The following is a 16390-nucleotide window of genomic DNA, read 5'->3' on the forward strand; positions in this document are numbered from 1 at the left end:
TAAGACGGACGTTGTTTGGCCCCTAGGAACTACAGTAGGTCTAAAACACTTACACTAGCTCTGTCTGTCTGTCTATCTATCATGCACGCTGTATAATAGAGGAATTAATAGAATGCTGAAAGTATGTAAAGTTTCACTTTCGTTTCACGACAGCGTTCGTTACGTTAGTTATGGACCGCACCCCCAGGTATATAACTGCACGCCCCCCCCTACCCCCTGGCTCTGACAAAAAAAAAAAATCCCCCAGGCACACACAAATTTACACAGTGTCCTAAACAGTTTGTTCTCTGTCCTAAAAAAAATAATTTGGTTCATTGTGTTGTCAGTGTTTCTCTTCAGTTTGTTTCAACACAGGCCCGGAGTGGGTAATCGGAGGACCGGGACAATTCCCGGTGGGCCGGTATAATATTTAGGCTGCGAGGGCCGGAGTTCACTTTAAATATATATGAATTTTTAATTTTTAAAACAATTTTTTTTGGGGGGTGGGGGGGTTGATCACATAAACTGCAGCCGCTGTTCCTGGGCCCCACCCCCTCTACTAGCAAGCAGACGCACCGTGACCTGCCGTCATCTGTCCTTGCATACAGTTAGTAGCTCTGTACTGTATCTGTAACTGTAGCTGTGGAGCATATACCATCTGTGCTCTGTAGGCTGTGGATGGTCAGCTGTGTTTGCTGTTTTAATAGAAAGAGCAAGGGTGGCGCAGAGAAGGCAAGAATTAAAAAGAGGAAAGCTCTTGAAGCAAACGCAGCCAAATGTGCCAAAATCTGCAACTTTTTCACAAAAACGACTTCCCGGTTGGAAACAACTAATATGGATGATGAACTGGGTAAACCACCTTTCATGCTAGTTAATTATCGAGTCAGTGAATTGTGTGGCATTGTGGCGTGTAACATAACGTTATGCAATTTAAATAACAGTATGATGCGAGGCCACAGAACTGGGAAACTTTGTCTTGTAGCTCCTCAGAGTCAGAAAGCAGATCCAGCAGCAGACACCAGCCATGAGCCCACAAGTCCAGAGTGGGCAGGTAGGACTGCTCAGAGAGGGAAGATTATTAGAATAAATAGGCTCCAATGAAGAGTATGGTGTAGGCCTGTTCAATATGAAAGGTGCTCGATGATTCAGCACTACATGAATGAAACTGACACCAAGGCTTTGCAAAATAGAAGATTTGTGCTGAGAATTCTGACCATTTTTAAACTGTGCTTTAGTGTCAGAAGCAGAGCCAGGAGCCAGTAGTGATGAGGGGATTGTTCCTGTCAGGATGGAAGGAAAAGGTGAGCTGTTGGAACAGACTGTGTGAACAAGCATTAGTTCCAGTAAAACCACTTTCTATACCCAAACCATAGTACTGGCCTATTTTATTTTTTATTATTAAAAGTGAGACAGTAAATACACAAAGCCCACAACTGAAAGACAATAGCATAAAGTAATATCAAATAAGCCTGCATATTTTTTGCCAATGTAAATATCTGAATTGGTTCAGTCAGTCCAATGTCTGTAGATATTATTTTTTATTGTGATCCAGGTGCAGGCGAGTCTAGGGAAACAGGAGGAAGTGTGAAAGGGAGAGCAGAGTCTACTGATGACAGAGGAGCAGCTCAGCAGCACAACCCTGAACCACTAGTCAGAAATGAGACAGATGAAGATGAGTCTGTTGTTAGCTTTGATTGCTTTACTTGCCCTCAGTCACAGGATATGCATACATATTTTTTCTTATCATCCTCGTCAAACCCCTAATATCACTATACCAAAAGTTTTCAATAGCAAAGATGGAACAAACCGCAAGTAAGTTGTGATGGAAATCTTTTGTTGCAGAGGATACAAAAATGATACAGTTATTAGAAATTGCAGCAGGCTTTATTTTTTGTTTTATTTTTTTATTTAATATTTTTTATATATTCTTTTATTTCATTTCAAACATTTTAAAGGTTTGAAAAATGTTAACACTTATAAGAACAAAAATATAGATTCTGTTATTGTTGTGTTGTGAGGAATAATAATGTTGGAGATGTCGATGTGCACTCACTGTTGAAATAAATCCACATTGTGAAGCAACCTTTACTTGCGCTGAATTGGAAATATTTTAGAAAATACATTGAATTACAAGGCTTTGCAGAACAGTGTGTAGACCTAACATGTAAGGTTATAATTCCATAATTTTAATAATAATTGGTTGTGATCCAAAGTGGGCCGGTCTGAGGTATGAAACTCCAGGGCTGAAAATGAGTCTCAGTCCGGCCCTGCGCCAGCATTAATGCCAACAGTGACTGGAATGATCCAGACGCAAGGAAATGTAACATTGGAGGAGTTTTGTCATAGAAGGTATTGTATGACTTGTCCTTGTGACTGGCTCCAAATCATTCCTATAGTTCATCAAGAAGTTGTAAAATGGCATTACTGGGCAGCTGCGCCAGATTCATTTTAGGTGGTGGCGGTGGGGGGTGGGGTGGGGTGGGGGGGTTGAATTGAATGACTGTCAGGCGCACATAATTTTGTCACACTGTAGGCTAATGTCGGTGTGTATTTTTAATCACAATCATCAGATCAAGTGGAAAAGTGACCTTTGCTACAAGAGTCCCGTAAAGTGTGTGTGTGTGTGTGCGTGTGTGTGTGTGTGTGTGTGTGCATGTGTGTGTGCGTGTGTGTGTGTAGGGGGCACATACATCTCAATTATTTTTTCTTCTGTCATTCCAAAAATGTTCACACAAGGGTGAAAAATGCATTCTCTGCATCTCATTTCATCATTTCGTTGTCTCCTAACCACAGCCATGTGTGCGCAATTACACATCCAAACCATTTGCACCTTCCTTTGAGACGTGTTAAATAAAGACGCATTTCTATGAGCAAAACTGCTTTCAGGTTTGATAAATCACATTGTGTGTTCAAAACTAATATATTTAGATAGATAGATAGATAGATAGATAGATAGATAGATAGATAGATAGATAGATAGATAGATAGATAGATAGATAGATAGATAGATAGATAGATAGATTGATTGATTTCCTTTATTAATCCCCTGGGGCAGGTGTGTCAAACTCATTTTAGTTCAGTTCCACATTCAGCCTAATATGAAATAAAGTGGGCCGGACTAGTAAAATAATGTAAATAACAGGATAAGAACTTAGAAATAATATCAACTCCAAAGTTTTCTCTTCGTTTTTGAGTGAAAGAAGTAAAATTCTGTAATGAAAATGTTTACATCTACGAACCGTATTTGAACATAACATGAACAAATATGAACAACCTGAAAATTCTTAAGAAAATAAGTGTAATTTTAACAATATTACACCTGAGTTTATCATTTATACATGTGCATCACAACTTACAGATCACAGTGAATCAACAAATACACAAAACACATGATAATAGGCAGAATATTGTTAAAATACTACATACTTCTCTTAAGACATTTCAGGTTGTTCATATTTTTTGTGAAAAGCCAGTCTGTAAATGTAAACATTTTAGTGTAATTTTACTTTTTCAACTCTTAAACAAAAAGAAAAAATTTGCTTTTTTCCATTGTTTCTAGGTCATTATGATAGTATTTTCCTTGTCTGACTCACTTTAGATAGAACATGCTTGACTGATAATATCTTCAGTGTGATTTTTACATTTCACAAATTCATCCCAGGGGCCGGATTGGACCCTTCGGCGGGCCGGATTTGGCCCCAGGGCCGCATGCTTGACACCTGTGCCCTAGGGGAAATTCAGAATACAAAATGTGGTCACCGCTCCACAAACACAGCCATACCACATCAACACTCAACAAATAAATAAATGCAGAGTATAAGTAGCTGTGAATAACTTAGATTAAAAAGAAGTACAGGGTGGGGAAGCAAAATTTACAATATTCTGAGGCAGGGATTGAAAGACAGTGTATGACCAATTAGTTTATTGAAAGTCATGAGAATTTATTTGCCACAAGAAAATTGACATAATAGAAAATGTTTTTATTCTATGTGTCCTCCTTCTTTCTCAATAACTGCCTTCACACGCTTCCTGAAACTTGCGCAAGTGTTCCTCAAATATTCGGGTGACAACTTCTCCCATTCTTCTTTAATAGTATCTTCCAGACTTTCTCGTAATAGTTTTGCTCATAGTCATTCTCTTCTTTACATTATAAACAGTCTTTATGGACACTCCAACTATTTTTGAAATCTCCTTTGGTGTGACGAGTGCATTCAGCAAATCACACACTCTTTGACGTTTGCTTTCCTGATTACTCATATGGGCAAAAGTTTCTGAAAAGGTATGGATAATAGTGTTAGGTATGATTATGACATCAATGTATGTTTGGTTTGAAAACAATTGACGTAGTGCCTGCTGAGAAAAAACAACTAAATGTTCATTGTAAATTTTGCTTCCCCACCCTGTAGACTTGAAAGACAAGATGTGTTTTCTACCTATCATATAAAAACATAAAATCATAGAAACCCATTTTCTGCTCTCAGCACACGCAGAATTGCATGTAAACGCCCCATATTACATATTCATTGTGGCAAATGTACTAACTGGATGCAGACGTACTATGTTGCACCTTTGAAACCCTTAGTGCGCACTGTTAGTAAATTATTTTCTTTTTTTTGTTTGAGCGTGCAATGAGTTTGCACATATTTTTATACATGCAGATGTTTAGTAGATCTGGCCCATAGTATATACATTTTACTAATTTGACAGACACCCAGACACCTGGAAGTGAACATATTCACACAGACATGAACTAATTGCAGTTAAAAACACCTAAGTGTGAGTTGATATAAACTACGGAACACAGGATGAGAATTATACCAATATGTTAAACAGACCTTTAACATCACAGACATTTTCAGGTCATTTTAAGTGGGTGTGGTGTCCCTTCGCTGTCTGTGGAGCAGCTGCCACTGGTCAACATTTTTTCTATAAACAATGATCCTTCACAAACTCACAAAAATTGCGTGTTGCTTACATTATTGAAATAAATAGGTTCCCTGTTGCAACTGGTAAATTATGATAAAGCGTACAAAAGTTTTTAAACACTTGGGGCATCTTAAGGGCACCTGCTTTCCTTTGTTCATTAACACTGATTGATTTCAAGGGATAGCTAATATTTTACGTTACAGTCTTTTTCCACCTTCAGTCTCTCACACACATTCACACACATGCACATAAACTCAATTTGTCTCCTCTCTCTGCAGCTGGGTCCAGTCCCCTCAGGGTTCTGAAATATAACACTATCACCATTTATTACAATCCCTACCGTTCTCTCTCCTCCACTGTTTTAAATCAAGTTAAAGTGCAAACACCAAACTGGAAACTTGCAGGACACTCTGATCCAGCGGCTTTCACAAGAACTTGAGGTCATAGAACACACAACCACATGTTTAACAAAGGACAGTGAGTGCGTGGAGACTTTTAGATACAAATCATGAGAAATATACTCTGAGTAAAAGAGAAAGTACAGAAAAAGCCACTTACATTACTTAACCGTGGGGTCATTTACATGGACAGGAGGATTCCATTTAAGATCAGAGGTTTTTTTTTTTTTTTTTTTTACATATCCTGTTTTTGTGTTTGTATTTGTGAGTGTAATATTCTGACTTTAGAAACCTAGATAAATCCTCACCCAGGATCCTGAATTCAGAAGCTGTAGAACTTGTGGCCACTGTTGCTTTGGTTTGTGGTTTTTCCATTTTAAGCCTCCAGTTTGGGAAGTGACCATATTTGGACAAAAGAGTAATTCTGGGGAAGTGCAAGGGGTGAAAGGTGGTCTTTTGCTAAATGTTAAATGCTAAATGCTTACTGACTCAACAAAACGGTAAATTTCATTAAACATTTTCACAAAATAAAAGTACAAAAATGACAAAAAAATTTTGACAAAAATGACTTTTTTGCCTAAATCATGTTTTCATATTTAAGTGACTAAGTTTATTGTGTTTGCTGAAAAATCTGAAAAAATGAGTTAAGCAATCATTTAAGGAAGGTGACGACCTGTTGGCCTTGTTTGTGTATTATACCGTGTGAAAAGCGACTTCAGTCCAGCTGTCTGAGAAAACATAGTTTACACATCTGTGAATAATGAACAATAGGAATATTTTATTTTGCTAAATAGATTCATTCTGGAGGCACATAGTAGCCCAACACGTGAAGGGTGTTTTCACACTGGGTGTCTGGATCCATGCCGTACCTGGATACATTCACACTATTCCCTCAGATGTTGCATTCACAAGCACGTACCGCAGCCTGTGCCTGAGTACGAGTGGGTGTTACAGGACCGAAACAATAGGTGGTGCTGTGGAAGGAATTCTGTCGCTATCCAACAAAGTCAGAAGAAGACAAATCCTTACGTCACAGGTGTCAAACATGTGGCCCGGGGGCCAAAACTGGCCCACAAATGGTTCCAATCCGGCCCATGGGATGAATTTGCAAAGTGCAAATTAGGGCATCAAACTCAAAAATAATATCATAACAACCAATAAATAATGACAACACCAATATTTTCTCTTTGATTCAGTGAAAAAAACATTGAATTATGAAAATGTTTACATTAACAAACTATTCTTTAACAATAAAATGTGAATAACCTGAACAAATATGAGCAAACCTGAAATGTCTAAAGAAAATTAAGTGCAATTTTAACAATATTCTGCCTGTTACTAAAAAATGTGTGCCTTTGTAGATCGGATCTGTAATGCATATGTATAAATGATAAGCTGAGGCACAGTACTGATAAAATTGTACTTATTTTTCTTAACAAATTTCATTTTTTTTCAGGTCCTTCACATCCTTTCTGTTTGAATAGCTTGTGAACGTACATATTGGCATAACTGAATGTCATTTTTTGCACAAACAATTTGGAGTTATCATTATTTATTGGCTATCATGGTATTGTTTTACTGGTTCGGCCCACTTCAGATTAAATTGGGCTGAATGTGGCCCCTGGAAGAAAATGAGTTTGACGCCCCTGCCTTACGTCATCAACCGAGCGACTGTTCTGTGCATTTGTCTACGGTGGCGGTAATACTTTCTATCCGTTAGCCTGTTTGAGGCAAAGTGAAGAAGAGCGACCTTTGTTGTCCCTGATAAATTACCGAGTGGTTTGGTCAATAAGACGAGCCTGTGACGCACGGATCCGAGGCTTTTTCAGGAGACAACAGGAGTTGTTGGTCTCGTGGTGATTAGGTCACTTCCGTTCTGGGAGTGGTGATTAGGTCATGTCTGTTCTTAGGCACAGATCACTGTCACACTGCAACGTACCGTACTGGAGTCCACACAGTCCGTATGGTACTCGCGCACAGAACGTTTGCATTCATATTGATGAAATTAAGCGGACTTTGGAGTCAAACAGACTTGGATACAGACTTGGGTACTCAGTGTGGAAACGCCCTAAGAGGACATGTGAAGTTTTTTTTTTTTTCTTTGTTTTTAATAAAATTTGTCACCTCTCTGCATGTTATGGAAGTATTTTGAAATTGTATAAGAGGTAAATAGAAGAATATACTTTATCTAGAGTTTAATTAGCCTGTGTAGTTTTCATAGTTTACATACAACATGTTGATGTTAGAGCCTTGAATGCTGAATAAAGCTGTGTGCATTTTAAGGACACTGATTTGTTAATAATGCCACATGACCCTCCCACTTCCTCAGTAACAGCAGAATCTCTACCTTGTATCAAATAGAACAAACTGCATAAATGATCAATATTCCTCTATTTGTCCATTCTACATGCACCATTTCCTTTACTGATTTCCTATTCACAATATAGGCACATATCAAATTATAGCATGATACTTTTCATGTCTTAACACGATAAGTTATCACATAATAATATGATAATTTTCATGTTAGAAAGGGAAACTTTTCTCAATATTGTATGATGCTGATTCATTTTTATTTTTCCACATGGCAGCAATATGCTTCCATAGCACGTACATGACTATGAGTTCATCTGCTGCTTAGTGTGTGGAAATTAAATTTATGCGAATTTAATCAATATAATTATAGATTTCCTATAAGGGTTCTCCCTATGGAGCATCTTAGAAATGAAGTTTATGTCAAATGATGAGAAGTAAAATGAAAATCACATTAAAATGGAGACACAGAGGTGTGTGAGAGAGGAGAGGTCTGCTGGGAACGGTTTGGTGAGAGAACATTCTCCTCTTCTCGGGAAACTGTGAAACCAAATTACTGCAGACAACAGAATCAGAGACGCAGACGCTGAAGAGGGAAAAACGTGAAATGAACAAAAGAGACGAGCGGAGACTGAAATGAAAACGATAGTGTGAGTGTAAATCATTTAGTGGTTTGGATTGTTTCTCCTGCTTTATATTCAGAGCAGTAACAGAGCAGTAAACAGCAAGAAGCAACAGGAGACATGTCTTCATACAGTAAAGGCACAAATGTCAGCGGGGGGTGCAGAGACACATGAAGACACAAACATTGTTTTCATGGTTGTAGTGCCTATTGTTGTGACAGGTTCTGTTCCTAATTGCATAAATGGAATATATTACTAGTGATTATATTTTCATAGTGTGTAGTCATCTAGAAATGAAAATAATTATGTTTTCTTTAGTTCCACGTTTTTGTGGACACTGTAGAGCAGTGGTTCCCAACCTTTTTTGGCTCATGACCCCATTTTAAAATCACAAATTTCTGGCAACCCCAGACATTCAAAATGGAGACTTTTTTTTTTTTTTTTTGCTGAAATTTGATCATGTAATAGTTTGCTATACTATGTCGCAAATAAATGTTAATTTTACATGACATAAAGGCTATGTAATGTATATTATTTTGGCAGAAAAGCCAGGTTGGCTGGCAAAGTGAGAATTTTGTACAGTCAGTCCAAAGGCTGCAAATTAATACTGAAAAAACAATAACTCAAACTATGAATTATGAAAGAGCTGCAGCATCTGAAACCGACCATAATGAACATTTGAAAGATAAACAGTACCACAGTGCTTCAGTTTCAGCATCAGAGTTTGTCATGTCTTTTATATATTGTGATTGTCTCTGTCAACTCACCATATATATATATATATATATATATATATATATATATATATATATATATATATATATATATATATATATATATATATATATATATATATATATATATATATATATGTATATATATATGTGTGTGTGTGTGTGTGTGTATATATATATATGTATATATATATACGTATATGTATATATATATATATATATATATATATATATATATATATATATATATATATATATATATATATATATATATTTATTTATTTTTTTATCAGTAAGTTTTTGTATTATTTTTATCAATTACTAGAAATTTCAGGCGACCCCATTTGAATTCCAGGCGACTCCATGTGGGGTCCCGACCCCAAGGTTGAAAAACACTGCTGTAGAGGATAGTGGTCAGGTGGTTACAAGGTGTTATACAAGGGTTTATATGTTCCAAACTGTCAACAATAGGGGAAGTCATGTATCCAAACATACTCAGGACTGCCAAAACCATTAACGATTCAACCCTATGTATCCACAGACTGTATCACTCATTGAATAAACCATAAAGCTTATTATTTACACACATCTATATTATGGTATCAACAAAGTTTTTTCTTCAAATTAAAACTCATAGCTGCTCATTTTGACACTTGGTCACAGTAACACTCTGTCTTATAATCTTCACATGCTGCATCAGCTGATAGTTTACATTATAGCTCCTGTTAGCTTTGCTCTGTTTTCAGACAGAAAACACGCACAGTAAAACCACAAACCACTTTTGTTTTCTGTTAGTTTGTGTCGTCAGTAGCTGCACTGCAGATGTGTTTGGAATGATTCAAACAAGGCCAGAACTGTCACAGTTTAGTCTGAACCATGGATCAATAAACAGCAAATATAGCAAAGATAATAACACCACATAGTAACTTCATACCTTCATAAGCCTCGTAATAAATAATTGTTTGCTGACTTTGACCAAATCTTGCACTTTAAAAAATTACTGGTGACCTAAACTACATTGCACTTTAAAAAGTTTGTCAAACTCTTGTTATTACTTTGTGTTATTACTAAATTTTTGCCTGTTTATTTAATTTTTTAACTTGTTGTTATCACCGATCTTTTAACCTGTTTTTCATTAGGTTCATAACCAATGCAGTAACCAATCACAGAACATGTGCGTCATGTCTGGCACATGTATGTTTCCATTGTTTACCTATTACATTTGCATTCGCACTCTTCACTACCCTGTTAGATTGCACCGTTTACTCTGTAACATGTATGTCTACACTGTTTACACTGTTACATTTGCTGTTAACACTGTTCACACTGTTAAATGGATGTTTACATTGTTTGCAATGTTACATTTGCACATTTTTGTACTACTTTTAATATTCTTAACTCTACCCTTCATAAACTATATCTCTTATTTGCACATATTTAGATTGCACACTACTTTACATCTTATATTTTCCAATACAGTATATGTCTGTGTCTTACTTGTTCTATTCTATTCTGTTATGGTGTGTGCTGCTGACCTCTTGTCTTGGTTTGTTTTGTTTTTGTTCTTTTTAGTTTTTATTAATATCTGGTATTAATATCTGCTAGGAAAAGTTGTAAATGGGTATTATCATATTAGTGTATATAGGAAAAAGGATGTGTGATATTGTTATGCTATTATTATGATTATTATTGTTATTGTTATTATTATTATTATTATTAGTAGTAGTAGTAGTAGTAGTAGTATATTAATATTCATACAAAATAATAATTGCTATATAATGATCATAAGGAATAGAAATTGGGGGTAGGAGTACATAAGTTTTTACTTCTTCCTACTCCTTTTCGAGCATGTATAATTTCATTTCATTTGTTTTAATAATAATAATAATAATAATAATAATAATAATAATAATAATAATAATAATAATAATAATAATTTGTTCATTTATTTATTTATTTTGTTGTTTGTTTGCTTATCAATCATTTATGTACCAGTACTTATATTTTGTTGGTTGACTTTTGTTTTGATTTCACTGTCTACATGTTTGAAATAAAGATTTCATTCATTCATTCATTCATTCATTTAGACGTAAGTGCACTGTCACTGGCAGAGACCACCTGCAATTTTGTTGCACAACTGGTGTAATGACAATAAAGTCTATTCTATTCTATTCTATTCTATTCTATTCTATTCTATTCTATTCTATTCTATTCTATTCTATTCTGGTGTGTGCTGCTGACCTCTTGGCTTGGTCGCCATTGTAAAAGAGATCTTTATCTGGTTGACTTTATCTGGTTGAATAAAAATAAGAAAACTCAGTGTGTAGATGAAGATGTCTTTAGTATCAAACTCTGTCCTTTAGAGCTCATTTAGAGCTGTGTCCAGTGGTGAAAACAACAACAGTTCTTCTAACATGTATCACTTTGTCACTTTCTTTGACTCTAAAATGTGTTTCTTAGCGGTTCTCATCCCATCCACTTTCCGATGCCTTGCTCATAGTTTTCTCATCAGTTTTCCTCACCGTGGTAAACCAGCAGAGTGACTCCCTACTCCCTCTAATGGTCACATAAATCTGTTCCACCATCAGAGGAAATGCAGCCCGTTCATATTTCTACGATCCAGTACACTGGTGTCTTTCCCAAACTTTTAATTCTAAACACTCTAATCATAATTCTGGGCCATTTTTTAATATTTGAAAGTAGAAATACAACACATAGCCCATTTAAATTATATGGTGATTTTTAAAACAATTTAATTGTCATGTTACTTAATTCTGTAATCTGCACTAATACACCTATTGTGTTGTAATATATAAAACACGTTTTCCCTTTAATGCTTAAATGTTTTTAGATTTGTACATTTTGATGCTAGGTACTAACTACATCCACAGATTATGGTTGGATTTATCATTCAAACCTGTAGTCACCTCATTTTAACTCCAATATTTTTTTATTAATCAATCTGTTGTACATTTGTCTGATAATATCCTTCATGTAAACTGAAACTGTGAGCACCTTAGCAACAGCCCTATGTTTGATTTCACTTATTGTGCACCTATGATGTGCAATCTTTAGAATAGAATAGAATAGAATAGAATAGAATAGAATAGAATAGAATAGAATAGAATAGAATAGAATAGAATAGCCTTTATTGTCATTGTGTGCGCAATGAAATCAGAAGTGCTACTCCACACAGTGCAGAGCGAATATGAAATCACAAAAACTAAAAAGGAAAATAAGAAAATACAATATATAATTTAGCAAAAAGTAAAATAAGAATAAAACAAAAAGTGGAATAAATAAAAACTAGACAAAAAACATGAATAGATACAATATAAACAGTATGTATATCTGTGAAGAAATCCATAAAAATAGTGCATTTATGTTTGATAAATATTGCTTTGTTATTGCAATAGCAGAGGATTATTGAGTGACTTACTACCCATGATTCATATTATACACGGTTAAGCAAATGGAAACTGTAACCCACAAACCTGAGTGTTATGGAGTAGGTACAGGAGTCTGAATCCTCTGTGTCACAGTGAGTTAACTCAGGACAAAAACAGTTTGAAGAATGAAAATGAAGAATTAAATAAAAAGAAGCCGTATTGAGCTAGAGAAGAGACAGGCAGATTTGAGAGATGATTAAATAGAAATGGAGAGGAACAAGATCCCCCTGTAATCTAATGATCGTGACGACTAAGTGTGTGTGCATGTGTGTGTGTGTGTGTGTGTGTGTGTCTGTGGGTGTATAATCTTCTAGCTGTAATTTTGTATCACACTGAAAAGGGAAGCCGAACAATGAGAAATAAGTAGAAGACAAAGGGAGGAGTACGCAGCCAGGCCGAGCAGACAGACGGACTATGACCTCCTGTGTCTTCCTCCCTGTAGTGAGCTCCAACCAGAGCCATGGGGAGTACCCAGACTGCAGGAGTGAGAGGGAGTCTGGAGGGGAGGCATCTCTCCTGGTGTCTCCGCTGGTGGTGGCGGGGATCGTTATAGGCCTGGTCCTCTTCCTCTCCTGCATCACCATCATCGTCGGCAGCCTGCGCAAAGACAGCCGACTGCGAAACCCACATCTGCGAGCAAGTTACGGTCAGTCCATAAACCACTTTTGACTTTCTGAGGTGTTCTTCATGTGCTGTTACATGTGTATCACATTCTAACACCGCAGATTATGTAATTAATCAAACTATGCTATGTCTTTGTCTATTAAAACAGTGACTGTAGGTTTTTTGTTTGTTTTTTTATTCACAAAGTGATGTAGCAGACGGCACATGAGTCCCTGGCCAGGACTTGTGATGTAATAATATCCTCCTGAGAACCAGGAAAGTAGAAGTTATGTCTTTTTTACATTAAATATACTGAACAAAAATATAAATGCACCACTTTTGTTTTTGCTCCCATTTTTCATGAGCTGAACTCAAAGATCTAAAACTTTTTCTGTGTACACACAAGGTTTATTTCTCTCAAATATTGTTCACAAATCTGTCTAAATTTGTGTTAGTGAACACTTCTTTGCTGAGATAATCCATCCACCTCACAGGTGTGGCATATCAAGATGCTGATTAGACAGCAGGATTTTTGCACAGGTGTGCCTTAGGCTGGCCACAATAAAAGGCCACTCCAAAATGTGCAGTTTTATCACACAGTACAATACCACAGATGTCACAAGTTTTGAGGGAATATGCAATTGGCATGCTGACTTCAGGAATCTCCACCAGAGCTTTTGCCTGTGACTTGAATGTTCATTTCTCTACCATAAACCATCTCCAAAGGTGTTTCAGAGAATTCATGAAGAAGACTGTGCGAGGAAAATGGTGGTCACACCAAATACTGACTGGTTTTCTGACCCCCCTGGACCACCCAATACAGTAAAAGTGCAAATTTTAGAGTGGCCTTTTATTGTGGCCAGCCTAAGTCACACCTGTGCAATAATCCTGCTGTCTAATCAGCATCTTGATATGCCACACCTGTGAGGTGGATGGATTATCTCAGCAAAGGACAAAGGAGAAGTGCTCACTAACACACATTTAGACAAATTTATGAACAATATTTGAGAGAAATAGGCCTTTTGTGTACATAGAAAAAGTTTTAGATCTTTGAGTTCAGCTCATGAAAAATGGGAGCAAAAACAAAAGTGGTGCGTTTATATTTTTGTTCAGTGTAGTTGCTGTGATTGGAACATTTTTTCAGATACATTTTTTATTTCTTTTTTTATGGAATGTCCTTTGCAGTGGACAGTGTTTTTCTTTTCAAGTAAGGCTGTGAAACTGTTGTGTCCTACAGAGGACAAACAACTACAACAACTGTGTCTCAGGAGGATAGTGAGACAAAGTGTATCTTCTTTATTGTTCTTTTTATTCATTCATTCATCTTCAGAACCACTTTATTCTCACAAAAATACACAAAAATTACACTTTTTTTTTTCAAATCACTTGACATATACATGAAAACAGTCCTATTATACGGGGTGTGTCAGAGAAAAGTAGACTCTCAGAAAAAACAACATAAAACCAAAACATGAAGACATTTTGAAAATCTGGTCATGTGCTTCAGTGAACAACGCTAATTTGAATTGTGCAAACTACAAGTCTTTTGCACATGGAAGTGTAAGGGTTAATATGAGATCTGTTGCCATTTATGACAAGTTCCATTGGTCTTTTATTTGCATACATAAACAGGTAAAAAAAAATTACATATTAACCCCCTACCATCAATACAAAGATTTCACACATCGGTGAGAAACTGAAAATTAATAGCAAAATTTGCTCAGTGAGTCAAGGTTTGGGTTTTACACTTCAGGATTTTAACTGAAGGCACACACTTCTGTTAGTCGAAGGATTCCAGCACGTTTAGTCCTCCACATGGACCCCGTTCCTTGCCACGCACATATGTGCCCTCCTCAGCATATCTGCGACAGTACGTCTAATCATTCCCCTGACCTGCCTCAGGAGTTCCACTTCAGCTGTGATGATGCACTGGATTACGTATGCTGACTGAAATGTTTAAAATTTCAAATGGTCAGCTCAAAACAAGCTGAAAGAATCCTCACTAACAGCCAAGGTTATAATAGTTTTGGATTTTTCATTATTGTTTAGTTTATTTAGTTCTGACTTTTTTTTCTCTAATTCAGTTAGTTTTAATTCGTTTTTAGAGCAGGTGTGCTAGTTTTTATCAGTTTTAATTTTTTTTTCTAAATGCTTAGTTTTAGTTTAGTTTTAGTATTAATTTTATTTTTGTCATATTTTTCTCTTCTTCTCCGTCGTATTCAAATAAGTCCCGTACAGGACTCTGCTGCTTTCTCTCAACTTTAGTCTCCATGTTTCCAGCCAGAGTGGGGACAGGAAGATGACTCTAAATGACAAGTGACGAGAAGTGACGGACTATGAGGTGTCATATGGTGCTGCCAGCTAAAATTGCTAGAGCGAAATAAATCAATTTCATATCAATCCGACATTGACAAAGACGAAATCAAAGAGAATTTTATCCATAATTTTTATACATTTTAGTTAGTTTTGTAAGCACACAATATAGTTTCAGTTAGTTATCGTTTTTTCTCTTAATTATAGTTTTTATTTATTTCAGTTAAGGAAAATGTTTTTTCAATTCTAGTTTTCGTCATTTCGTTAGTTTTCGTTAACAATAATAACCTTGCTAACAGCATTAACCCCTTGGGATTCAAATCTGTCGTTAATGGGAAATCTTTGTATCGATGGTAGGGGGTTAACATGTCATTGTTTTTTTTTCTGTTTTATGCATGCAAGTAAGACCAGTGGAACTTGTCATCCATGACGACAGATCTCATATTAACCCTTACACTTCCTTGCGCAAAAGTCTTTTATTTTGCACAATTCAAATTAGCGTTGTTCACTGAAGCATAAAAACTGACCCAGGACACTGATGTCAGTCAAGGGAGAATTACATGGTCAATAAACACATTTGACCAGATCTTCAAAATGTCTTCACATTTTGGTTTTATGTTGTTTTTTCTGAGAGTCTACTTTTTTCTGATACACCCTGTAGAGCAGGGGTGTCAAACTCATTTTAGTTCAGGGGCCACATTCACCCTAATGTGGTATAAAGTTGGCCAGACCAGTAAAATAGTAACAGTGAAAAAACTAAAATTAAATTGCGATAATGTTTACATCTACAAAAATCTGAATAACATGAACAACTGGAAACATCTTAAGAAAAACAAGTGCAATTTTAACAATATTCTGCCTCAATTATTAATTTATCCTTTACACATGTGCATTACAACTTATATTACAATTACAAATGCTCAAAGTATTTAAAAACAGGCAGAATATTGGTAAAATTGCATTTACTTATCTTAAGACATTTCGGGTTGTTCACATTTTTTGTAAAATAATAGTTTGTTAATATAAACATTTTCATGTAATTTTACTTTTTT

At 35.9% G+C, this 16390-nt stretch overlaps 1 protein-coding gene across 1 annotated transcript in view; it reads left to right on the top strand.

Moving 5' to 3' along the window:
- The window catches only part of bean1 (brain expressed, associated with NEDD4, 1), an 88528-nt gene that overhangs the window by 48594 nt on the left and 23544 nt on the right, over positions 1–16390 (top strand). The window contains exon 3 of the mRNA XM_030156902.1: positions 12865–13068. Within this exon, the coding sequence (XP_030012762.1) occupies positions 12865–13068 (204 nt within the window). The remainder of the gene's footprint in view (positions 1–12864; positions 13069–16390) is intronic.

Source organism: Sphaeramia orbicularis, chromosome 15 (genome assembly GCF_902148855.1).
Source record: "Sphaeramia orbicularis chromosome 15, fSphaOr1.1, whole genome shotgun sequence".
In the NCBI taxonomy this organism is placed as follows: Eukaryota; Metazoa; Chordata; class Actinopteri; order Kurtiformes; family Apogonidae; genus Sphaeramia; species Sphaeramia orbicularis.